Raw genomic sequence first — 24,105 nt, 5'->3', positions numbered from 1 at the left:
TTACCAGGCGTCCTGCCCCGGCTGGCTTTGAACCCCGATCCTCGGGTCTCGGCCTTCCTGGGTAGCTGGGATGACAGGGGTGAGGGCCTCTTGACGGTCATGGGTGCTGAGGGGGGTGGGGGGGTGCTGGGGTGGGGGGTGATGGGGGGCTCTCCGCCCGTGGCTGACCTAACCCGGACCCTCTGCTTCCTTCCCCGCAGGATCTTGGGCCCCCGCCGCGGCCCGGTAGAGGCTGTGGGGGTCCGCGCCCCCGAACAACCCCGCCGCCCGGCCTCGCGGCCCACCCGTGGCTCCTCCGAGTGTGGACCCCGGGCAGGTAGCAGCGGAGGGGGGGTGGGGTGGGGTGGGGTGGGGTCGGGACGCCATGGGCCAGAAGCTGTCGGGGAGCCTGAAGCCGGTGGAGGTTCGAGACCCGGCGGCGGCGGCGGCGGCGGCGGCCGGGGCGGCGGCCAAGCGCGAGGCGGCGCGGGGCGCGGAGGAGCCCGCCGGGCGGCGGCGCCCCGCGCGGCTGGAGCAGCTGCTGGACATGCCGGCGGCGGGCCCCGCGGTGCAGCTGCGGCACGCGTGGAACCCCGAGGACCGCTCGCTCAACGTGTTCGTCAAGGACGACGACCGGCTGACGTTCCACCGGCACCCGGTGGCGCAGAGCACCGACGGCATCCGCGGCAAGGTCGGGCACGCGCGCGGCCTGCACGCCTGGCAGATCCACTGGCCGGCGCGCCAGCGCGGCACGCACGCCGTGGTGGGCGTGGCCACGGCGCGCGCGCCGCTGCACTCGGTCGGCTACACGGCGCTGGTGGGCAGCGACGCCGAGTCCTGGGGCTGGGACCTGGGCCGCGGGCGCCTCTACCACGACGGCCACGACCGCCCCGGCGTCGCCTACCCGGCCGGCCTCGGCCCCGGCGAGGCCTTCGCGCCGCCCGACTCGCTGCTCGTGCTGCTCGACATGGACGCCGGCACCCTCAGCTTCGCCGTCGACGGCCGCTACCTGGGCGTGGCCTTCCGCGGCCTCCGCGGCCGCAAGCTCTACCCGGTGGTGAGCGCCGTCTGGGGCCACTGCGAGGTCACCATGCGCTACATCAACGGCCTGGACCGTGAGTGGGGCTGGGGGTGGGGGGGGGGGGTGGGGGGGGCCTGGTCATGGCCACCACACAGGAGCTGGATTCCTGACTTGGTGGTGGTGGGCTGCGGTAAGGGGGGTGTGTGTAGGGGGGGGCCTCAATTTCCCCACCTGCAACCCTGATGGGGTGGGGGGTGGGGGGGCGGGGGAGGGAGGGAGGCTGGGGGGATTTGGAGTTTGGCCTCAAGTTTCTCCCCCGCCCCCACCATCTGCAATCTTGACTGTGGTGGGCTGGGCTGGGGTAAGGGGGGGGTGGGTGTGCCCCCACCATCTGCAATCCTGACTAGGGGCGAGGTGGGGGGGCGGGTCGGAGCTGGGTCTCCCGTTTCCCCATCTGAAAATGGCAGGTTGTTTTTTGTTCGTTTGTTTGGGGGTGGGGGGGAAACGCATCCAATTCAGCTGCGGTTGAGGGGATCCCGTGTCTGCTTCCCTCCCTCCCCCCCACCCCCCCAAGTAAGCTGGGATGGCAGGTGTGAGCCATCACAGTACCTGGAGAGCCCGTTTTATCCATTTGCAAGTGTCAGCCAAGGAGGCCACTCCCGGACTCCTTCTCTTCAGAGAGAGCAGGAAAGGGAAGAGCAAGCGACACTTGTGAGAGCTCAGACTTGTGGGCTTCCCCCACCCCGCCCTGATCCGTCACCTCTGAGACCCACTCTTTTCCCAAGCTCCCGTCCTCAGTTGAGGGACGGAAGGTCACACTGCAGAAAGCCGTCGAGGGCCCAGTTTGGGCCCTGCCAAGCTTCCGTGTGCTCGAGTGAGCAAAGAGTGGGTGGATAACAAGTCAACAGAACCGTGAGTGGCGGGCGGGGTTCTCTGGCCCACGCTGCACGCTTGTCACTTGCGCGTGCATTCTGGCCGTTGTTGGACTCTTGACTGTTCAGTTGAGCCGCCTTGTAGCTGCTTGAGTCGGTCCTGAGAAGGGTTAATTTAGTCGGGGGGGGGGGGGTTGTGGGAAGTGTCTAAGAATCGTCTCTGTCAGTGGCAAGGTGGCATAGTGCCTGCCTAGAAAGCATAAGGCTCTGAGTTCAAACCCCAGTTCCACCAAAAAAAAAATATGAAAGTATGGCAATCAGATAACTCCAATGGTGAGAATAAGCACTGAGCATGCTGTGTCTTATGGAACTGGAACTGGAAAATTGACTGGCTGGGAGATTAGGGACTTCCCTCCCCGCAACCCCATCGACCAGGCTCCTCCGCCTGGAGGCTGATAGAAGACGCGTTTTTGTCTCATGGTCTTTGGCTCGTGGATGAAGAGCACAGGAAGGGGAGAGGAGACATAGAAGAACAGCTGGAGACCCCAATCCGCTGTGTGTGTGTGTGTGTGTGTTGTACCAGGACTTGAACTCAGAGATTAACCATTGTCCCTTTGCTTTTCTACTCAAGGCTGGTGCTCTACCACTTGAGCCACAGCTCCATCTCTGGCTTTTTTTTTTTCTGGCCAGTCCTGGGGCTTGAGCTCAGGGCCTGGATGCTGTCCCTGAGCTCTTTTTGCTCCTGGGTAGCGCGGATCACAGGTGTGAGCCACAGGCACCCAGCTGAGTGTCTGGACTCCTGGTGGGGCTGAGGGCTGACTTTTGGGTATAGACAGGACGCCCTGGCATCCTGAGATTCCCTGGCTGTTCAGGCCTGTCCACCTGTACCGCGCTTGGAGAAGCTCTGTTTCCACACATCGTTCCTAGATGGTTTAATCGATCTGCCAACAAGTATTTATTGGCTCACCCGCAGCAGCAGCAGCAGCAGAGCAGGCTGGCAGCTGCCCAAGGCTTCCGGTATCGATGAGGGCCAGAGCGAGTTCTGTTCCACCAGCGTGGCTCCAAGGACGCCCTCTCCTTGTCTCAGCCGTCCTGTCACTCTGCCCAGGCCGCCGCCCGCCCGCCTGCCTGCCCAGGGCCTCCACGGGCTGGGAAGTCCTTCCATCCTCCAACCTCTGGCCTCTCCCTCTCCCCACTGGCTGAGATCCAAGCTGGTACCTGGCTACCACAGCGTCGCACTTCAGCCTTCCTGGTGCATGTCTTGTTGGGTCTCCCCGCTCCCACCCTCCGTGGAACAGAGTATACAGAAGGGGGGGGATTGGAGTCTCATCTCCCGAATAGCTTTGCCTTCCCCCCTGGCAGGCCAGGCACTGTGGTGCAGTTGGCTGGAGCAGCAGGTGCTGCCTGTCCTGCCGGAAGTCTGGCCTCTGTGTGATTTCCCACCCCTCCCCGCGGGCTGCGCCTCTGTCCCCGCCTGCAGGCCTGCTGGACGCCGTGTAAGGGGCCAGACATCCGACTTCAGGACCCCAACATTCAGAAGTGGTTCCCTTCTCATTGTTGCCCTCAACGGGAATGGGCTGTCACTCGCGGAGGGCCACCCCCGCCAGCCTGCTTGCTTGGTTTTGGGGGGGGGGCCCCACACATCGAACCCAAGTCCTGACTGCAGCTGTGGCCTTAGAAATGCAGACGGCCGCGTGTGGAATGAGGACTGGTCGGGAGGGCTGTCTTGCTTCTGACTAGCAAGTCATTTCACCCCTGAACCTTAGTTTGCTGGTGGGGGCGGGGGGGGGGGGGGAGAAATGGCCAGGCACCAGTGGCTCTCACCTGTTGTCCTAGCTACTCAGGAAGCTGAGATCTGAAGATGACAGTTCAAAGCCAGCCTGGTTAGGAAAGTCCGTGAGACTCTTAATCTCCAGGGAACCACCAAAAAGCCAGAAGCAGAGCTGTGGCTCAAATGGTAGAGCTCAAGCCCCAAGCTTGGCAAAAAAATTAAATATATATATATATATATACATTATATATATTCTCCCTGAGGTGCCAGGATCATGAATAATATATGACTAATATGCAGAAATATGTGAGTAATATACAGAAATTGCCCTGGTACCCGGGCCGTGAATGGTAGGGCCTGACACAACAACGTATAGACCGTTCGGCGAGTTCTAACTTGAACTGCTTCCACAGACAGAGGAAATCACTGTGATTAAGGCTGGAAATGATAGTTGTTAAATTTCAGGGAGTTTTTTTTTGTGTTTTTTTTTTTTTTTTGCCCAGGGAATCCAGTCTACTGGCTTTGGGAGTGTATTATTACAATTACCATTTCCTTTCATGTGTGTGTGTGCGTGTGCACACATGTGTGCACATGCATGCAGGCGTGAGCACACAAGCCAGTCCTGGGGCTTGAACCCAGGGCCTGGGCTGTCCCTGAACTTCTGTGCGTAAGGCTGGCGGCCCTTTACCACTCGAGCCATAGCTCCATTGCTGTTCTGTGGACTTTCCTGCCCTGGCTGGCTTTGAACCCCGATCCTCCGGTCTCAGCATCTTGAGTAGCTGGCATTGCCGGCAGGAGCCAGCCTCCTGGTGTGTGCCTGTGCCCGCCCCTTCCATGGCTGTAGGTTTGGGCTTCAGTGTGCTGAGCCAAACTGGCCGAAGAGGGCAGTTGGCCGGCCACCTGCCTGGGTGGCGCTCCTTCCCGGCCCCGCCCCCCTGCCAGGGGCATCGCTGGGGACCAAGCTGGGGAGAACCAACGGCCTGTGACATTTATTTGCCCACATCAGGTGGCTGGCTGGTTTGCGGGGTTTGGTGTCTCCGTTAAGGAGAGGGGATGGTTAGCGTGAGTTAGAGCTGCTGTCAGAGGCTTTCTATAATTCACCGGCGGGCCGTGCTGTTTTAATGGCTCTTCCCCATCAGGTCTTGGGAGACCCGTGGGGCCTCCTTTAATGATTTATTTGCTGGGGAATGAAATTAAGCCCCGACAGCATGAGCTTGGAAAGTAGAGAGAGCGGGCTGGCTCTCCTCTACTTCTCCAGCCTTCTGGGAGACTGCTTTCTATAAATAGAGCTCCGTGAGAACCCCCGGCTTCGCCGTGCTGGGAACCCTGATTACAAGGGATACCCCCGCCGTGGGCCCCTGGGACCACCCCTGACCCCCACCTGGCCCCTTCCCCCCTGCTCGTTCCCAGGTGCCCGGGAGACCCCAATGGTCCTGCAAAGCCCAGCTCTCGTCTCAGTAATTTACGGAGAGGCCACTGTGTCTGCTGCAAACGTATGCACACATGCGCACTTGCATGTAGATAGATAGATGTGTCTGTGTTAGTCCTGGGGCCTGGACGCTGTCCTTTTGCTTTTTTTTTTTTTTTTTTTTTTTTCGATTATTTTTTTTTTTATTAATTGGACATAAATTTTTTTACAAGGTGTTGTGCAAAGAGGGTGCAGTTACATAGTAGGGCAGTGTGTACATTTCTTATGATATCTTACAACCTGTTTTTCTATCCCTTGTCTAGGTCAGGTTGACATATATGCAATATACAATGTATCAAGAACATATACAGTATTCACAGACTTGGTCTCTACTGTCTCTCCGTCTCCCTTTGTTAACAGTCATATATCAGGGAGATCATGCCCCTTTGTTTTCTGTGTTCTAGGCTTGTCTCACTCAACATTATTTGTTCGAGTTCCGACCATTTCCCTGCAAATAACAATATTTCACCATTCCTAATCGCTATGTAGTATTCCATTGTGTATAAGTACCATATTTTTTGGATCCATTCATCTGTGGAGGGGCATCTGGGTTGTTTCCATATTTTAGCTATTGTGAATTGTGCCGCGATAAACATGGTAGTACAAATGCCTTTTTGATATCTTGGATTTTGCTGTTTAGGATAGATGCCTAGGAGTGGTATGGCTGGGTCATAGGGTAGGTCTATATTGAGCTTTTTGAGAAACCTCCATACTGTTCTCCAAAGTGGTTGTACTAATTTGCACTCCCACCAACAATGGAGAAGGGTTCCTCTTTCCCCACAGCCCCTCCAGCATTTGTTGTTTCCTGAGTTCAGAGTATAGGCCATTCTAACTGGAGTGAGGTGGTATCTCAGGGTTGTTTTTATTTGCATTTCCTTTACTAGCAGGGATGTTGAGCATTTCCTCATGTGTTTCTTTGCCATTTTTATATCTTCTCTTGTGAAGTCTCTCTTTAGCTCTTTTGCCCATTTCCTAATAGGTTTATTGGGCTTGGAGAGGCTTAGTTTTTTGAGTTCTCTGTAGATGACCGATATCAGGCCTTTGTCTGTTGCTGTGCTGGTAAATATCCTTTCCCATATCGTTGGCTGTCTTTCTATTTTGGTGGCTATGTCCTTAGCTGTGCAGAAACTTTTTAATTTGTAGTAGTCCCATTTGTCGAGTCTTTCTCCTATTTGTTGTGCCCCTGGGACTCTATTCAGGAAGTTCCTTCCTGTGCCTATAAGTTCTAGTGTCTTTCCTACTCTGTCCTTCAGTAGTTTCAAGGATTCAGGTCTGATGTTGAGGTCCTTGATCCATTTTGAGTTGATCTTGGTGCATGGTGATAGGCTTGGGTCTACTTTGAGTTTTCTGCATATGGCTGCCCAGTTCTCCCAGCACCAGTAGTTGAAGAGGCTATGTTTATTCCATTGTATATCTTTAGCTCCTTTGTCGAATATCAGTTGGCTGTAAGAGTGCGGTTTTATTTCTGGGTCTTCAGTTCTAATCCATTGGTCTTCCGATCTGTTTTTATACCAATACCATGCTGTTTTTGTTATGATGGCCTTGTAGTAGATCTTGAAGTCAGGTATTGTGATACCTCCTGCATTGCTTTTTTTGCCTAGAATTGCTTTGGCTATTCTAGGTTTTTTGCTGTTCCATATGAATTTATGGATTGCTTTCTCTATTTCAGTGAAGAATGTGGCTGGGATTTTGATAGGTATTGCATTGAATTTGTATAACAATTTGGGCAATATGGCCATTTTCACTATATTGATTCTGCCTACCCATGAGCATGGGAGGTCTTTCCATCTCCTTGTGTCTTCTTTGATTTCCCTTATTAGATTTTTGTAGTTTTCATTGAATAGGTCCGTCACGTCCTTGGTTAAGTTGATCCCTAGGTACTTTATTCTTTTTTTGGCTACTGTAAATGGAATTGTTTCCATAATTTCCTTTTCTGTTTGTCTATTGCTGGTGTACAGAAAAGCTGCTGACTTTTGTGGGTTGATTTTATATCCTGCTACTTTGCCAAATTGGTTTATTAGGTGTAGGAGTTTGGGTACTGAGGTTTTTGGGTCCTTCAGATACAAGATCATGTCGTCTGCGAATAGGGATAACTTGATTTCTTCCTTGCCGATGTGGATCCCTTTGATGTCCTCCTCTTGCCTTATTGCTATGGCTAGGGATTCCAGCACTATGTTGAACAGAAGTGGGGAGAGTGGGCATCCTTGTCTTGTTCCTGATTTTAGGGGGAATGACTTAAGTTTCTCTCCATTTAATATGATATTAGCAGTTGGTCTGTTGTATATGGCTTTTATTGTTTTGAGGAATGTTCCATCTATTCCTGTTCTCTCCAAAGCTTTTAATAGGTATGGATGTTGTATTTTGTCAAAGGCTTTTTGGGCATCGACTGAGATAACAATGTGATTCTTGATTTTAGCTCTGTTTATGTGGTGAATTACGTTGATTGATTTACGGATGTTGAACCATCCTTGTGACTGAGGGATGAAGCCTACTTGGTCATGATGTATGATATTCTTGATCACTTTCTGGATCCTATTAGCTAATATTTTATTGAGGAGCTTTGCATCTGTGTTCATTAGTGATATTGGTCTGTAGTTCTCTTTTTTTGTTGGGTCTTTGCCTGGTTTGGGAATTAGTATGATATTAGCTTCGTAGAATGAGTTTGGAATTTCTCCCTCCATTTCTATTTCGCGGAAGAGTTTGAGGAGTATTGGAATTAGCTCCTCACTAAAGGTTTTGTAGAATTCGTTGGTGAATCCATCTGGGCCTGGGCTTTTCTTAGTAGGGAGGTTCTTGATTACCTCCTGTATCTCACCGTAAGTTATTGGTTTATTTAGCTGATTTATTTCTTCTTGGTTCAGTTTGGGCAGTTTGTACTTCTCTAAGAATTGATCCATTTCTGTAGAATTATTGTTTTTTGCTGAGTAGAGGTTTTGGAAATAGCTCCTTATGATTGTTTGAATATCGTGTGTACTTGTTGTAATTTTTCCTGTGGAGTCCCTGATTTTACGAATATGAGTCTCTTCTCTTCTTTTTTTTGTAAGTCTTGCAAGGGGTCTGTCAATTTTGTTTATTTTCTCAAAGAACCAGCTTTTAGTCTTATTTATTTGTTGAATGGTCTTTCTATTTTCAATCAGATTTATCTCTTCTTTAATCTTTGTGATCTCTCCTCTCCTAGTCGTTTTAGATTCTGTCATTTCTTGTTTCTCCAGTTGTTTTAGTTTCATCGTGAGGGTATTCACCTGCTCTGCTTCCATTCTTTTAATGTGGGTGCTGAGTGCAATGATCTTGCCCCTCAGAACTGCCTTAGCTGTGTCCCATAGGTTTCTTTGTGATGTGTTTTCTTTGTCATTGTGGCTTATGAATTCGTTGATTTCATCTTTAATTTGATCTGTGGCCCAAGTGTTGGATAGCAGCGTGGGGTTTAGCCTCCAAGAGTGTGTATAGGCTCTGTGGTATCCTTTGTTGTTGAGGGTTACCTTTAATCCACTGTGGTCAGATATAATACATGGGATGACGTCAATACTTTTGTATTTGCTGAGGTTCTTTGTGTGGGCTATGACGTGGTCTATTTTGGAATATGATCCATGGGCTGCTGAAAAGAAGGTGTATTGGGTCTCTGTGGGGTGAAAGGTTCTATATAGGTCTGTTAGATCCATTTGGGAAATGGTGTTATTTAGGTCCTCAGCTCCCTTACTAATCCTCTGAGTGTTGGATCTGTCTCTTGGAGAGAGAGGAGTATTAAAGTCACCCACTATGATTGTGTTTGCGTCTATCTTGCTCTGTAATTCTTTGAGAATTTGCTTGACATATGTCGGGCCTCTTTTGTTTGGTGAGTATACATTTATCACCGTGATTTCTTGATTCTGGATTTTTCCTTGTATTAATATGTAGTGTCCTTCTTTGTCTTTTTGAGTGGACTTTAAAGAGAAGTCAAGCTTGTCTGAGATCAGGATGGCTACACCTGCCGTTTTGGTGGATGCATTTGCTTGGTAGATCTTGCTCCATCCTTTTACTCGAAGCCTGTTTTTGTCCCTTGCTGTAAGGTGGGTCTCTTGTAGACAGCAGATGTCAACTTTTTGTTTGCGAATCCATTCTGCCAGTCTGCTCCTCTTTATCGGGGAGTTTAAACCATTTATATTTAAAGAGATCAAGGATAAGGGTGTTTTTTCTCCTTCCATTTTCTTGGTGGGCTGTTTTTTCTTCTTTTTTTTTTCTTCTTGTCTTTAGTGAGCTTGTGTTTCTGCTGGGCTTTGGCTATTGAAGTTTCTTTCTGATTCTGTCTGTGTGTCTTTTACGATCTCTGTTGGGTGGGGTTCCCCTCTTAATATTCGCTGTAGGGCTGGTTTTTTATTCACATACTCCTTTAGCTCCTCTTTGGTGTGGAAAGATCTGGTTCTCCCTTCGAATGTGAACTCCAATTTCGCTGGATATTTGATCCGAGGTTGTAAATTGTTATTCTGGAGTACTTGGATGGTGTTCTTCCACTCGCTTCGAGCTTGGTAAGTTTGTGTGGATAAGTCGGATGTTATTCGAATCCTCTTCCCATTGAAAAAAGTTTCCTTCTTCGCTTTGGCTGAATTCAGAATTTGCTCTTTAATCTTGAGGTCTGAAGTCTTGAATATTATGTGCCTTGGGGTGGCTTTCCTGGGGTCTGGCCTGCCAGGTGTCCTATAGGCTTCGGTTACCTGGATGGGGTCCCCTGTGAGATTGGGGAAGTTTTCTGCAATAACTTTATTGAGAACATGATTAAGCCCTCTGCTCTGGTATTCGGCTCCTTCTTCTATTCCAATTATGCGCAGATTATATCTCTTGTCTTTGTCCATTAGTTCCTGGATTAGTCTTCCCTGAAGCTTCACCTTTTCTTGGAGTGTGGTCATTTTCTGGTTGTTGTCAGCTGCTTCATCGTCCAGGCGAGAGATTCTGGATTCTATATGGTCTACTCTTTGTGTCATGGTTTCAATTGCGGAGTTTATGGATGTCAGAGAGCTATTTATGGTTGTCATATCAGCTCTGATCGTGGAGATTTCTTCCTTTAAAGAGTTGTATTTTAAATCTATTTTTTCATGCATTTCAATTCTTAGGATGTGGAGATTTTCTTTAAAGGCAGCTTGCATTGTATCCATTTTTGCTTCCATTTCTTTAAAGCAGGTTTGCATTGTATCCAGTTTTGCTTCCATTTCTTTCTTGGCTTCCTGGGTGTCCTTCCAGATTTCCGCTCTAAATTCCTGGAATTGTTTTCTGATTTCATTTCTGACGCTTTCGATCATTCCTGTTAACATGGCCTCATTTGCTTTTTTAGTCTCCATCTCCTCTTCAGTCGTGCTGCTTTTTGGAGCTGGCGAGTTGGCTTGCCCTTTGATGAACTGAGTTATGTTTCTTTGTGATTTGCGCATCTGGAGATCTGGATGGCTTCTCAGGTTTGGTTTGTAGCTCCTCCCTCCCTCCTGTGTAGACGTGTCTACGGGCAGCAGGTGCTGTCGCTGTGTCCCCACCCACCAGTGCAGGGTACGCCTACCAGAGCGGGCGCTGTCGCCGGGGGCCCCGCCCTCCTGTGCGCTGTGCGTTCAGTGCAACAGGCACTTCGGCGGGATATGCCTCCCAGAGCAAGTCCTGGTTTGTTGGGTTGTGCTTGCGCCCTCCCACGAGTCCGTTGTGTGGGGGGGGGTACGTGTGGGGCCCAGTGGGATCGACTGTCCGGGTGTGGCTTGGCACCTTCAGACCTCACCTCCGCTGTTAGGAGGGGGGACGTGATCGGGCTCAAGTGACCCTGCTGGGCTGGTATTGCCCACCAGCGCCTGTGGTTTTAGTTGTAAGAGTCTGCGAGGTCCAGGCGCCTCAGGTGGGGTTTGCACAACCGGCTGTCTCCCGGCCCCTGTTGGGAAGGGGGCGGGGCCGGTTCTGCCAGTTCAGGAACCTGTGGGGTGTTGGTGCTGCTGAGCCCTTCCCCTGCTAAACTGACTTCCCAGCGCCTGATGGGGGTTTCCCCGCCTGATTTGTGGGTTCTTTGTTCCCTCAGGGGTGGGGGAGGGGGGAGGGAGGGCACTCACTTTTGCTGCTTTGTGTGTGTGTCCCGCGCCGCCGTTGGCCCTCCAGGGGTTGGCTAAGTGTCGTGGTGGCTTCCCTGGTTCCCGATTTCTGCCGCGCTGGGTTCCCTTGTCCGAACCCGGTGTGGACCCGAACTTCTCGTCGCTGCCGGTGTGTCTTGGTCCGCACCCTGCCTTGTGTCCGTGGGGTCTCCCCCTATATGAATTCTGCGCTCCTGGCAGCCTGTCTGCCGATCGCCGGGTTCCCCTTTCCCAGCCTGACCCTGTTTGTGCCAGGGTCGGCTGGAGGGGGGAGGGTGCCCCGGTGAATCTCCGGCTCCGTGTAGGTTTTCGGTTCTTCTTTTTTGCTCCTTTTTGTTTTCCTGCGTTTCTCCACTGCTTCTGGCTGCTGGTTTTGCTGGGTTCTTGGTGGGGTGTTGGGTGTTGGGGTTCCCAGCTCACTATGCCGTTGGAGCGAGTCGGGGTGCCTCCCTATTCCATCGGCGCCATCTTTCTTCCTCCTGTCCTTTTGCTTTTTAACCCAAGGCTAGCTAGTGCGCTACCCACTTCTAGCTTTTTTGGTGGTTCCCTGGAGATAAGCATCTCCTGGACTTCCCTGCCCCAGCTGCCTGTTATCTATACTCTGTCTGTGCCTTGGTATCCCCCCCTCAGAGGGGAAGGTGGGGACCGGGCAGTGGCCTCCAGGGTCTCCATCATTCCACGGTCTCAGATTTGTTGGATGACAGCCACTGTGGTCATCCAGTCAGATAGCCACTAGCCCCTGTGGCGGCTGTGTAATGAAAATGAAGTGGCATTGGTGAACCCGAAGATGGCGGTGCCTCGGTGGCACTGGCTGTAGGCAAAGACCCCTGGTCTAGGTGCCCTGGAGGCCGCCATGTTGAATGGCGTGGCCCTGTGCGGATCCCTCAGAGAATGGCAGAGGGGCCTGGTTGGGGAGTGGGGGGGGGGGGGCTGACAGGAGGAATGCCCGGAATTCAGAGGAGGGGGAGGAGGGGGAGAGCCTGAGGCCCCTGCAGGGAGAAGGGGCAGCGTTGAGATGGCCTGGATGAGCCGTAGGGCGCGGTGGTCTGGGGGCAACCCCATCCCCTACGCCCCCAAGCCTCCCTTAGCAGGAAAGCCTCTATGGAGATCAAACCCAGGAAGGCCCTGGGCACACGTAAGGCTTGGGGTGGTTTGGGGATTCTTTGCCCACCCAGTACAACTTCACCGTACCTACCACCGAACTGGCGGCATCCTTGAAGGGAGCCCATGTGCGCGTCCCCTCCCCCACCCCCGGCGGGCCCGGTGGCTGCTCCCCAGCAGATCTCTGAAACTCGCGGAAGGCTCTCCTTGTTCCCCACATTATGTGTCTGGCCGCCAGCTCCCACCTCAACCCCAACCCAGACATGCATAAACAAGCCCAGGGCAGAGGTCAGAGGCCAGAGCTGGGCTTTAGCCGGACGTCCCCCCGGGGTGACCCGGCTGGAAGTCTCCCGCTGTCAGGTTTCAATCACAGCCCCCTCCCTCCGCAGTTCTCAGTCCCCCGATAGGCTTTTCATCTGCATTCCTCACGGTGGGTGAGGTGATGTTTCTGGAAGGTTTGGTTGATGAATTGCCTGCTGTACTCCAGCCCTGGATGGGTTCATGGCTCAGGTCAGGATTTGGGGTGGGTTTCTTCTTCTTCTTCAAAAAGTCCCCGCCATAAATGGGCAGAATGCAGAGAGGGGCGTTTGAATCTTGCCACAGAAGCTTTTTGTTCTGCGAGGGAACCCCTGCTGCCCAACGGAGCTGGCTGGGAGAGGCATGGCGCTGTCCGTGGCTGGCGGTCCCCAGTGGGTGGCCGTCCCTTTGTCCGGCTCAGTGCTTCACGCGTTGGAAGCTCCGCGCGTGGCGTCTTACCCCGTCTGTCAGTGAGGAGGGAATTCGGGCTGTGACAGGCGCCTAGCCTGACCATCAGGTTCTGAATCTCCCTTTCAGGATGTGCTGAAAGGCCCTTTGCTTTCCCCGGTGCCTTCTTTTTTCTATTTTCTTTTTTGTCCTGGGGCTTGAACTCGGGGCCTACGCACTGTCCCCGAGCTGTCCCTCTTTGTGTTCAAGGCTAGTGATCTACCACTAGAGCTGTATGTAGTGCCCACTTCTGGCATTTTCTGAGTTGTTTGTTGGAGATAAGAGTCTCGTGGACTTTCCGTCTGGTTTCGAACAGAGATCCTTAGATCTCAGCCTACTGAGTAACTAGGGTTATGGTGGTGAGTCACCAGCACACAAGAGCAGTGCCCCCCCCCACCCCCGCCGAGCCCACTGCTTTCTTTGCCTGGTCTTCTTTAAATTTGGTTGTCAGGCTAGGTTTGGCTAGCCTTAGTGACCGGAGCTAGCCACGGGACTCCCCGAGCGCACTGATAGCCCAGGAGAGAGAAAGATGGCGTACCAGGTGCACTGCTGAGTCTCAGAGGAGATGGCCCCTGTCACTCCCTTTCATCCCAAGAGAACTGGGAGGGGTGCCCCTCACCACGCCAGCCCCACCAATTCCTAGTCTCCCCCTCAGTGCCACGGCCTCTGCAGGCCACTGGCAGGGCCCACGAGAGTCTTTGTGGCCAAGCAGAAAGGCAGCATCCAGGATCAAACCCAGGCAGCAGCAGAGCCAACAAACCCGTCTTGACTTTTCCAATGCTGTGTTTCCTTTCCTTCAGTTCCGAGTTTGAACCCAGGGCCTCATGCTTATCTAGGCAGGTGCGCTACTATTTGAGACAAGCTCCCCCTCCTCTCCCCCCGCCCCACCCCGTCCTCAATACTGAACTCTCCTGTTGCCGTGTTTCTCCTCTGTTAAAGGCAACCTGAGGCTTCCGAAGACTGGAAGCAGCTGGCTCAGCCCAGAACTTTCCTCCTTCCATTCATTACCCACCCCCCCACCCCCACCACCACACACATACCGGGCCTCCCTCCCCTCCCCCAAATCCCAACCCCTTGCCCGGGCCTTCGTGTGCCCTCCCTGCGGCCTGGGTGGCTGCACTGGCCTATAAATCAAACTGTTCCCTGGAGACCTTTGACCCAAACCAGATGGCTGCCCTGCCCCCGCCTGCTCCCAGCAGCCTCGGCTGCCAACCGTGCTGGGCCCTTCCCCCAGTGACCCCCGCAGACAGCTGCCCTGTCAATCACTCCTGGGGCAAGGAGGGGGCCCGGGCTGCACGCAGCAGCAGCAGCTGGGGGCTGGGGCCTCCTCCTGGAGATAACCCATAAAGATCTACGGCGGCCTGGGGGGTGGGGGGGTATGCCTTCTCTACTGGCAGGACCTGAACCCTGTGTATGTCTCCTCCTCCAAGAAGCCTTCACTGATGGTTCACTGGTGTCTTCAGACGTTCACTGTCCATCCACTTCCCTTCCCTCCCTTCCCTCCCTCCCGTTCACCATCCAGGCTGCAGGGGCCCCTCCTTCTGAGGGGGTTCCATTGCCCACCTCACAGTTGCTGGCACACACTTCTTGGCCCGATGCGTTGTCTTTCCAGGGATGGCACCCCAGGAACCGCTCCCCATCTGCCTGAGGGTTGGGGTGTACACACCCCGGGGCCTTTTGGTAACGCGGCCCCTGGCCCTGTCCCCGCACTGCCCCGGGTTCACACTGGCACCCGGCCAGCTGGTGAGGCCGTTCCCACCGCCGCCATTCACCCTGCGCTGGGTGAGGGAGCTCAGCCCGTTGCACTGTCCCCGGAGGGAGCCATCTCCACCCCCCCACCCGCCCCAGTGCCCAGGGCATGTTCTGGAAGGGATTTCCCTGCTGCTGCGAGGTGGTGGAAAGAGTGAGGCATAAGCTTCTCTGCAGCTGCGTCCTCCCTCCGTGTTGCTGCCTGTAGCACCATGGCGACAGTGAATACAAATGCATCATGGTGTGTTGGGGGGGGGCTTCCTGTCCCCGCTGAGCGCAGGGCCGGTGCCCCCACCTGCGCCCCCACCTGCGGGCTTTCTTCCCCCTCGCTCCCCGGGAGGCTGGGCACCAACCCCCGCCCGTCCTCAGAGCTCAGGTAGATGCGCTGGCTCAGCTGCGCATGGCTTCTTTGAAGGGGAAGGGAGAGAGTTTGGCTGCCAGGATGCTGGGCAGAGGCCAGCCAGGATGGAGCTGGGGTGTGGGCGGGGCTAATGAGGTGGGCGGGGCTGGGGCGGGGCGGTGGGCGGGGCTATCACAGAAGCGCAGAGGACCCGTTTACTATGGGTGTGCCCACGTGGGCGGAGCTAGCAGTGTGGGCGGGGCTGGCGCGATGGGCGGGGCTACCCCTGGGTAAGAACTGCCGCGGCGGGCGGGGCTCACCGTGTGGTCGGGGCCGTCTCTGGGCGGAGCCAGGGGCGTGGGCGGGGCCGGCACAGGACCGGCTGGGTAGGAGTAACTTCCAAAACAGGGGACCTGGGACCCCAACCAGAGACCTGGAGGTGAGCCAGAGCCGCAGGCGGGCACCACTGAGGTCACAAGTGGGGTTCGCAGGGAGGGTCCCCGAGGCCCCATGTGGTAGGGGGATTTTCTCCTCCCTTCATCGGGACCCCACGTGGCACAAGGTCCCTCTCTGCCCACAGGCCATCATCGCTCACCTCCGCCGCCACCGCGGGGCCATGCAAACATCGCCGTCCCTACAGCCGGGGAACAAGGGAGGGAGTTCCCAGGGCACCATTTCCCGCCTCCTGTGACCTGAGGAAGGCCGGATGCCCGCATCCACAGATAATTGTATTTGGGAGGGAGGGCCAGATGGTAAGCTGGTACCACCACAGAGCAGGTCAGCAAGCCTTGGTATCCAGTGAGTCACGCAAGGGCAGAGGGGAAAGGAAAACCCTCACCCCAGCCCAGGAGCGTTCCTCTTGTCCAGTTTGACCTATTTCAGGTATCTGTCATCAACCAGGACCCCAAAATAGTAAATGCAAAAATTTAAAAGATAAATGATTTCAGCTTTAAATGGCGTGCTGTACTGAGCCATGTGAGGAAATCTGTCTGTCTCCATATGGCCCAGAATGGAATCGTCACTTTGTTCCCTGTTTCCTTGCTATGTAGATTACCCTCCGGTGGGTTCCTGGGAGCTATCCTGTGCATCAGGATCAACTGTCACGGTATCCCAGTAAGAGGGGGGTTGCTACTCAAAATAAGCCATTTCCTGTTTACCAAATAGAAGCTGGACCTGGCTCCTGGAATCCCAGCTTCTCAGAAGGCAGAGGTAGGAGAATCTTGGTCAGAGACTGGCCTGGACAAAAGTGAGAGTCCCTCCCTGTCTAAAAAATGAACTAAAGGCAGCCAGGTTACCCGAGGCCCACGCCTGTCATCCTAGCTACTTAGGAAACCGAGATCAGAGGATCACAGTTCAAAACCAACCTGGGAAGGAAAGCCGGTGAGGCTCTTATTTCTGATTGAAGACCAAAACGTTAGAATTGGAGCTGAGGCTTAAGTAAAGTCATAGAGCATAAAAAAAAGCTTGGGGACAGCACCCAGGCCCTGAGTTCAAACCCTGTGATTTACCAAAAAAAAAATTTCCCAGCCACTTAATAGAATTGAAGCTGGGCACCGGTGGCTTGGGTCTGTAATCCGACCTACTCAGGAGGCTGAAATCTGAGGATCTCAGTTTGAAGCCAGCCTGGGCAGGAAAGTTCCCGCGAGACTCTTACCTCCAATGAACCACTCAAAAGCAAAGTGGCGCTGTGGCTCAAAGCGATGGGAGTGCTAGCCTTGAGCGCAAAGAGGCTCAGGGGCCCTGAGTTCAACCCCATAGCCAACCGAAAAGCAAAAGAAAGGATCAGGAAAAAAAAAAAATCAAGTCACGAATGTTGAAAAGGCTCTTTCTGTGGCTAGGGATATGGCCTAGTGGCAAGAGTGCCTGCCTCCTATACATGAAGCCGGGGGTTCAATTCCCCAGCACCACATATACGGAAAGCGGGCAGGAGGGGAGCTTGTGGGCGGATTCCTTGAGCAGGGCCTGCGGGGAGGCCAGGCCGACCCCCACACGCGGCACCGCCTCCTGCGTGGCCCCCACTGGCCGGCCCACAGAGGCCTCTTTGAGGCGTTGGTACACACTCCGGGCGTCTCCTCCTCCCGGCCCCACGGTGGGTGTTGTTTCTGGTGATCTGTGGGAGGAGATGGCCTGTCGGCGTCAAGGGGCTGCCAGGCCCCGGGTCCTTCCTGCACGCAGGTGGCCCGTGCGAGGTGGGGTCGCTGTGTCTGCGGACTCGACTTCCCAGATACCTGCGTCCGCGCAGCTGGCCCGGCCCGGCACAAGTGAGTCTTTGTGGCCCCGGCTTGACGAAAACGGCCAACTATTCCCCCCCCCCCCGTCACTTTATGAGGTGCTAGCTTGGCCCATTCAAGCTGGGGGAAATAAAGTGTCACTTAATTTGTGCCAGTAGAGTTTGGAGGAGGTTTGAAGTGAACCAATACAATTTTTTTTTTTTTACTTTTTAAGAGAATTCTGTGCCCACCCCCACCCCCGCCCCCTCCCAGAAGCCGTACAGAGAGGTTGGAAAACAACGTCCACTGAAGTTGTTAAACAGCAGCAGCAGGTTTCGTGGGCAGCCACGGAGGTGACGCTTTCTGGCAGTTCACAAGCCCTCCCCTCCCCCCTCCCCCCATTGCTAGAGCTGCTTCCTTGTTGCCTGCAGTGATAACTGCTCCATATCCCCTCAGGGGCCCACGCGCCGTCTGTCATCCCACCGGGCTGCCCCGAAACCTACCAGATCCGCAGGTAAAGCAGTGGCTTCCCCTTTCCACTGATGTCTGCTCCACACAGAGTCGTCCTCAACCCAGGACGACACGCAGCTAAGAACTGGCAGAGTTGGGGGTTTCCTAGCCAGACTGCATCTGGATTCTCACTAGCAGGGTCAGAAGGCATGGGATCGGCATGTCGCCCTCTAACCACTCCATTCCCCTCAGAGGTTTGCCTCTGCGGTGATCATCAAGCGGATCCTAGTTTTTATACCTAATCATCATTTTGACACGAAACGCCCCTTTTCATAGAAACGAGCTCCCCTGTGGGAGCCTGTGGTGACTCTACATCGCCACCTGGTGGCGCAGACAGGGAGGTGACGCCAGAGCGAAGGCTTTCCCGGGTCAGGTAGCCAGCGAAACCCGCCGAGCCCCGCGACCATGGCTGACGCCTGCAATCCCAGCCACTTGGGATGCTGACTTGAGAGTCAAGGCCAACCCAGGGAAGAAAGAAAGAAGCAATAAGAAAGCGAACGCCCGTTTCTTAGAATAAGCAGATGCAGAGAGCGAGACGCCGGTGGCCCTGGCCTGTCACCCTCCCTACTCACTCAGGAGGCTGAGATCCGAGGGTCATGGTTCAAAGCCAGCCCGGCCGGAAAGTCCATGAGACGCATCTCCAGTGAACCACCCGAGAGCTGGACGTGGAGGCGTGGCTCAAGCGGTAGAGCGCCAACCTTGAGCACGAGAGCTCAAGGACAGCGCCCGGGCCCTGAGTTCAAGTCCTAGGGCCGGCATCAAAAAAAAAAAAAAAAAGAAAAGCAAAAAAGAAGTTGGGAGTTATGGGTTATGGCTCCAGTGGTAGAGGGCTGTCCTAGCCGCAGCGAGAAGAGTTCAAACCCCAGTCAGTACTGAAAAAAGAGAAGCCCTCAAAGCCCTTCCCTCTCCTTGACAGCCCCTTCCCACCTAGTTAACCGAGGCGCGGCTGGAAACGCCGCCTTCCCGGGCACCGTCGGGAGCCCAAGGCCTGCCGCAGTGGGCGTCTGGGTTTCCCAGGGGGACACCCCTTCCTCATTGTATTTCACACATGCTAAAGAACGAAAATAAAAACTCCTGTAGCATTCAAATGAGGCCGAAGGAGGCCACAGTGAGGGAGCAGAGACAGGGGAATAGCCCGGGGAACCTTCTGGAATAGACACACTCTGTGCGTGTGTATGTTGGATTCCTCAGAGATGCAGAGATTATGTCTTGGGGGGCCCCCCGCTCTGTGCTGGATGGGTCCTCCTGGAATCAGACCCAGGCCTGCCTCAAGTGAGTTAAATGAGTTCAGAGAGCTCCGCCTTTCTTGCTTGCTGGGGGTGGCAGCTCAACGGGGGCGGGGGGGGGGGGAGCCCCAGAGAAAGAAGGAAGCAGATCAGAGGTCACCCGGCTGGCTGTTAGGGAGCTAAGTCAGGATCCGAACTCAGGTCCCATGCTTCACTGGCGCCGTCGATGTTGGCCCTCCTCCCCCCCCCCCCATCTTCCCCCTTCCTCACCTCCGGCCCCAGCCTCCCGCCTCTACCGCATCCCGCATCCTGTCCTAGGGAGTGGTCACCATGGGAACCAGGGCCCTCCATTAAAGGTAGCCTTCCAGGTATTTTATTTGGAGCCCCAATTAAGCAGGGCAGGCTGGCAGCGAGGGGAAAGTGTGTTTTATGGCCTGTGACCGGGTGCTGGGGCTATTTATAGCTCTCTAATCGGTGTTGCTAAATGAGTCTTAATGCAAGTCCTGAGCAAGCGCACATTTTCCTCAGGGAGGAACTTCTTCCTTGGGCCTTGGGCTTGACTTCCCTCCCTCCCCCCGCCCAGGGACCCTCCCCCCCCCGGGAAGCAGGGCCTCCTCTATGCTGGCCAGCTGCCCGCAGGCTGCCTGGTCCTCTCTCTCCCTTGCAGGTCTTCACAGACCGGCCCTTGGGAATGGGATTCCTACAGCTTTCACTTCCCAAAGCCATCTGTCCCAGGGCTGGAGGGGTGGGGGACTGTCCTCTACCCTTCACCTCCTCCTCCCCACACACCCCGCCAAAGCCAGCCCAGAATGAGTAACACCCAGGTACACACCCACCTCCCCGCCCCTTCACAGCTCACGGGCAGACACAGTCGCCCTCCTCAAAGCGGCGTGTGGCGGCCCGTGCCCGCCATCTCAGCCCCTCAGGAGGCCAGGCGCAGCCCGGGCCGCACCCGAGTCTCCAGGCCTGCCTGGGCCGCACCGACGGCCGAGACCTCGTCCCAGCAGCCCGGCACACACACCAACGAGGGTACAGCCCCGCGGGTCAGCCGTCAGCCAGGCCGGGGCCAGGCACTGCCCCGCTCCCGTGTGCTCCCGCAGAGGCAGAACCCGGCCCCTCCCACCCCACTTCTGGTCGGGCGAGCCCGCGTCTGCGCATTCAGCAGCTGCGGCCCCGCTTTGCCGGCCGCTTACCCGTCATCGTGGGGCTGTGAAGTGAGCACACCTGGGCAGGGCCGCCTCGCCTGGCGGAGGCTCAGGCTCACCCCGAAGGGACTCAGCCGTCGCTCCCTCCCGGCTCCGCGCGAGCCTCGCAGAACCCTTTGAAGGGAGGGGGGAGCCAGCGGCCCAAACCAGGCAGACCCCATGCCAAGACTTCAGCGTGCTCCCTACTTGCGCTGAGCGGGAGGAAAACAAGCTCCCTGCCGGCTCCTCTGGAAAGGGCCGATAAACACACTCCCTGCGTTGGAAGGCCGGCATCGTGAGCCCCCGGGGCTACCGCCCCGGCGCTCCCGGCATCTAGCTAGGGAGCAGGGCAGCGGTACCAGCTGCTCACCCCAGCCGACCATTTGCTTTGTTGTTGTTGGAATTCGAACTCGCTTACTGGATGCTTTGGCTCATGAGCGAGTGCTCAATCCACCGAGCCCCGCCTCCGGCTCCTCCATTTACTTTTCTGTGTTCTTTCTGTTAGTCAGTTGTGGGGCCTGAATTCAAGGCCTGGGCGCTGTCCCTGGGCTTCTTGTGCTCCAGGCTGGCGCTCTACCACTTTGAGCCACGGCTCCACTTCTGGTTTTCTGGTGGTTCCTTGGAGAGAAGAGTCTCAGGGACTTCCCTGCCCGGGCTGGCTTTGAACCAGGATCCTCCGACCTCAGCCTCCTGAGTCACTAGGACGACGGGCGCGAGTCCCGGATGCCTGGCTGGGATTGCAGCGTCGTGAGGACTCTTCCCAGCGGGGCGTTGTTGTGTGGCGCCCCAGGCTAGCTGTGGGGCTCCGTGGTGGGCAGGGCTGGCGGGATCTCTTCTGGACTTCCTCCGCCATCTCATCATGGCGCCTGCCCTCCCTTCTGTCTGCATCCTAGAGCTCTCTCGGTCCTCGGGAAGAACGGGGGAGGGGGGGTCCCACCCGGGCTTGCCACAGCCTTTGGCCTGGGGAAGCAACAAGGCCTGGCACATTCCAGACGCTCTCGAGGTGGAACCCAAGGCCTCGGCGCTTGCTGAGCGAGCCCTTCACCACGGCTTGAGCCGCACCTCCGATTCTAGACAGAGAGCGTCACTCACTCTCCAGCCTCCAGTGCGGGGCCTTCCTGCCTCTTCCTCCCGGGTAGCTGGTCACACCCTGCCGTCCCCACTCCTTTTCCTGGAAACCCAACAGCGGGCCGAATCCAGCGCCGCCGCCGTCCGCACCGTGGTCTGCGATGACCACAAAGGAATTCCCCCCCCCCCCACCGTGACCTGCAACGGTGGCTCTTTGTTCAGAACTCTGAGCTGAGGGATGAGGAGAGGGGGGTGGTGACTGGTTTCTTGGCCGGTCCTCTCTCTGCTGGGGGGGGGGACGATATCGGGGTGGGGGGGTTGGGGCTCGGGAAGCAGCTGCAGCCATTTCTTTCTCATGCAGGACCCCATATGAGCTAAGTCCTTCCCCCCCACTTATTTATTTATTTATTGGCGTGTCAGTCCTGGGGCTTGAATGCAATGCCCGGGCGCTGTCCCTCGGTGCTGGTGCTCGAGGCTGGTGCTCGGCCCCTTTGATCCACGGCTCCACTTGTGGCTTTTTGGTGGTTAACTGGGGAACTGGCGAGGGCTGGGGCGGGGGGGGGGCGGCTTCCTTCCAGCCGCGATCCTCAGCTCCCAGCCTCCTCCTGAGTAGCCAGGGTGGCAGGCGCGGGGCCACCTTGCGCCCTCCGGGGCCCAGGAGGCCATGGCGGGGGGAGGGGGTGGAGGCCGGGGGACCCTCACGCCGCCCTCCCCTCTCTCCGCAGCCGAGCCCCTCCCGCTGATGGACCTGTGCCGCAGAGCCATCCGCTCGGCCCTGGGCCGCCAGCGCCTGCAGGACATCGCGGCCCTGCCCCTGCCCGAGTCTCTCAAAAACTACCTGCAGTACCAGTGACCGCCCGGGACGCCCCACGCCCCACGATGCCCAGAGACGGGGGCACGGCACGGCGGGGCCGACACCCCCCCCCCCCCGCTGTCAAGTACAGAATGCCCACAAGCAGCATCAGGGGCCCAAGCCCCACCTCTGTGGCAGGGCCTGGAGCTTTCCTGCTGGGGGGGGGGGGTCAAGCCTGCCCACCACCGGGACCCGGGGGGCCTCCGGACACCGTCTCCTGGACCTGAGAGAATGGCCAGCACACCAGGGCAGGAAACCATGCGGCGTGGCCCCTGCCGAGGACTCCCCAGAGAGTGGGCGGAGGGACTCGGGGGCCACGCTGGACCTTGAACGTTCAAGCCTCTTTGAACCACGTCTTCTCTGCCCCGTCCCCGCCCTCCCAGCCATGGGCAGAGCCCTGCTCAGGAAAAGTGGGTCTCCCGGCTCACTCCAGGGGCACCGTGTCTCCCCTTGGCTCTGATCACGTGATGTAGCATTGGAATCTTTAATAAAAAGAAAGAGCCAGGCACTGGCGGCTCACGCCTGGAATCCCAGCTGCTCAGGAGGCTGAGATCTGAGGATCCTGGTTCAAAGCCAGCCCGAGGAAGGAAAGCCCGTGAGCCTCTTATCTCCAGTGAACCACCAGGAAACCGGGAGTGGCGCTGTGGCTCCGTGGTAGAGCCCTAGCCCTGAGCTGAAGAGCTCAGGGACAGCGCCCAGACCCCAGGTTCAAGCCCCGCGATGGAGACAGTCCCGAGCCCAGGGGTCTTGGAGCACTGGGGGCCTCTGGCCGCTCCTGTCAGGGCACGTTCCGGGCGTCACAGAGCTTTCTGTGAGCTAATTATTATTGTTGCTGTTGTCATTGTTACATGTGACATGCTTATTTCTAATGTGTCAGCTGGGAGGTGGCCTCGTCACTGGAAGGGGCGGGTGGGGACCTGTCCCCCCTCCCTCCCCCCAGCCCCGGCCTGGGCCTCGTGCACAGCAATGCTGCTACTGCCGCCACCGTCCTCTGACAACCCCGTGTGGTTCCGATGCCCCCCTCCCCCCACAGACTCCCCTTTAACTGGAAATGATCACAGCAGGGCGGGGGGGGGGGGTATTCAGAGACCCTCCTCCCTCCCGGCCCACTCCTCCCCGCCCCGACGGCTGCCTCCGCCCACTCTACTGTGAATCTGACTCACGCGCGAGGAGCCGTTCTAATAAAGTCTGTCCTCCATCTCCTCAGCCGTGTGTTGATGAGGTGTTCTTGGGGGGAAGGGGCCCGGCGTGGGGCTTCCGTCCAGGTGCTTCCGTCGGGGGCCTCGGCCTGACCCCCCGGGAGCCTGCAGAGGAGAGGGCGCGTGCCCGTGTCCTGCAGGGCCCGCCCCGGTGGCTCATGCCTGTGGTCCCAGCCCCATCGGGAGGCAGAGGCAGGAGGACCGGAGACCGTCAGAACCTTCCCTGCCGTTCCCTGCTTTATTCTGTTCCACTGACCTATTTGATTTTCCCGTTGCCACGAGATGCTCCCGTGGCTTCCTGTCACGTGGCATTGCCTCTTTACCTCTGCGCCTTAGAACAAAGGCTGAGAGAATTCTGCACGGCTGGCCTTCCCTCTGACCTACAGAAACAGTCAATTTCTCCTGAAGAGAAAAGTCACTTTGATTTCCAGGAATCCATAGGCTAAGAAGAACCAACTTCAGAACCGTAGTGAGTCTTCTAATTTGTTTTTTGTTTTTGTTTTTTGGCCAGTCCTGGGCCTTGAACTCAGGTCCTGAGCACTGTCCCTGGCTTCTTTTTGCTCAAGGCTAGCACTCTGCCACTTGAGCCACAGCGCCACCTCTGGCCATTTTCTGTATATGTGGTGCTGGGGAATCGAACCCAGGTCTTCATGTATACAAGTCAAGCACTCTTGCCACTAGGCTATATCCCCAGCCGAGTCTTCTAATTTGTATAAAGGCCTTGTGCCTCGGTTTACTTACT

General features: G+C 56.1%; 1 protein-coding gene across 1 annotated transcript; it reads left to right on the top strand.

Annotated features, from left to right (window-relative positions):
• Window positions 1-364: 364 nt before the first annotated feature.
• Spsb4 (splA/ryanodine receptor domain and SOCS box containing 4) lies at window positions 365-22,164 on the top strand. Its single transcript, XM_048334510.1, has 2 exons — window positions 365-1,094; window positions 22,037-22,164. Exons 1-2 carry the CDS (start codon window positions 365-367, stop codon window positions 22,162-22,164), a joined length of 858 nt encoding a protein of 285 aa, XP_048190467.1.
• The last annotated feature ends 1,941 nt before the right edge of the window (window positions 22,165-24,105 follow it).

This window comes from Perognathus longimembris, chromosome 26, assembly GCF_023159225.1.
Source record: "Perognathus longimembris pacificus isolate PPM17 chromosome 26, ASM2315922v1, whole genome shotgun sequence".
NCBI classification, from domain to species: domain Eukaryota; kingdom Metazoa; phylum Chordata; class Mammalia; order Rodentia; family Heteromyidae; genus Perognathus; species Perognathus longimembris.
The sequence above is the reverse complement of the archived record's forward strand: the minus strand, read 5'-3'. Positions and strand labels throughout refer to the sequence as shown.

What these genes read in the sequence shown, in the direction of transcription:
- Spsb4 (XM_048334510.1), top strand. Translation starts at nt 365, where the DNA reads ATGGGCCAGAAGCTGTCGGGGAGCCTGAAGCCGGTGGAGGTTCGAGAC. An exon ending in CTACATCAACGGCCTGGACC is followed by an intron (nt 1,095 to 22,036) that starts GTGAGTGGGGCT and finishes CTCTCTCCGCAG; the next exon opens with CCGAGCCCCTCCCGCTGATG.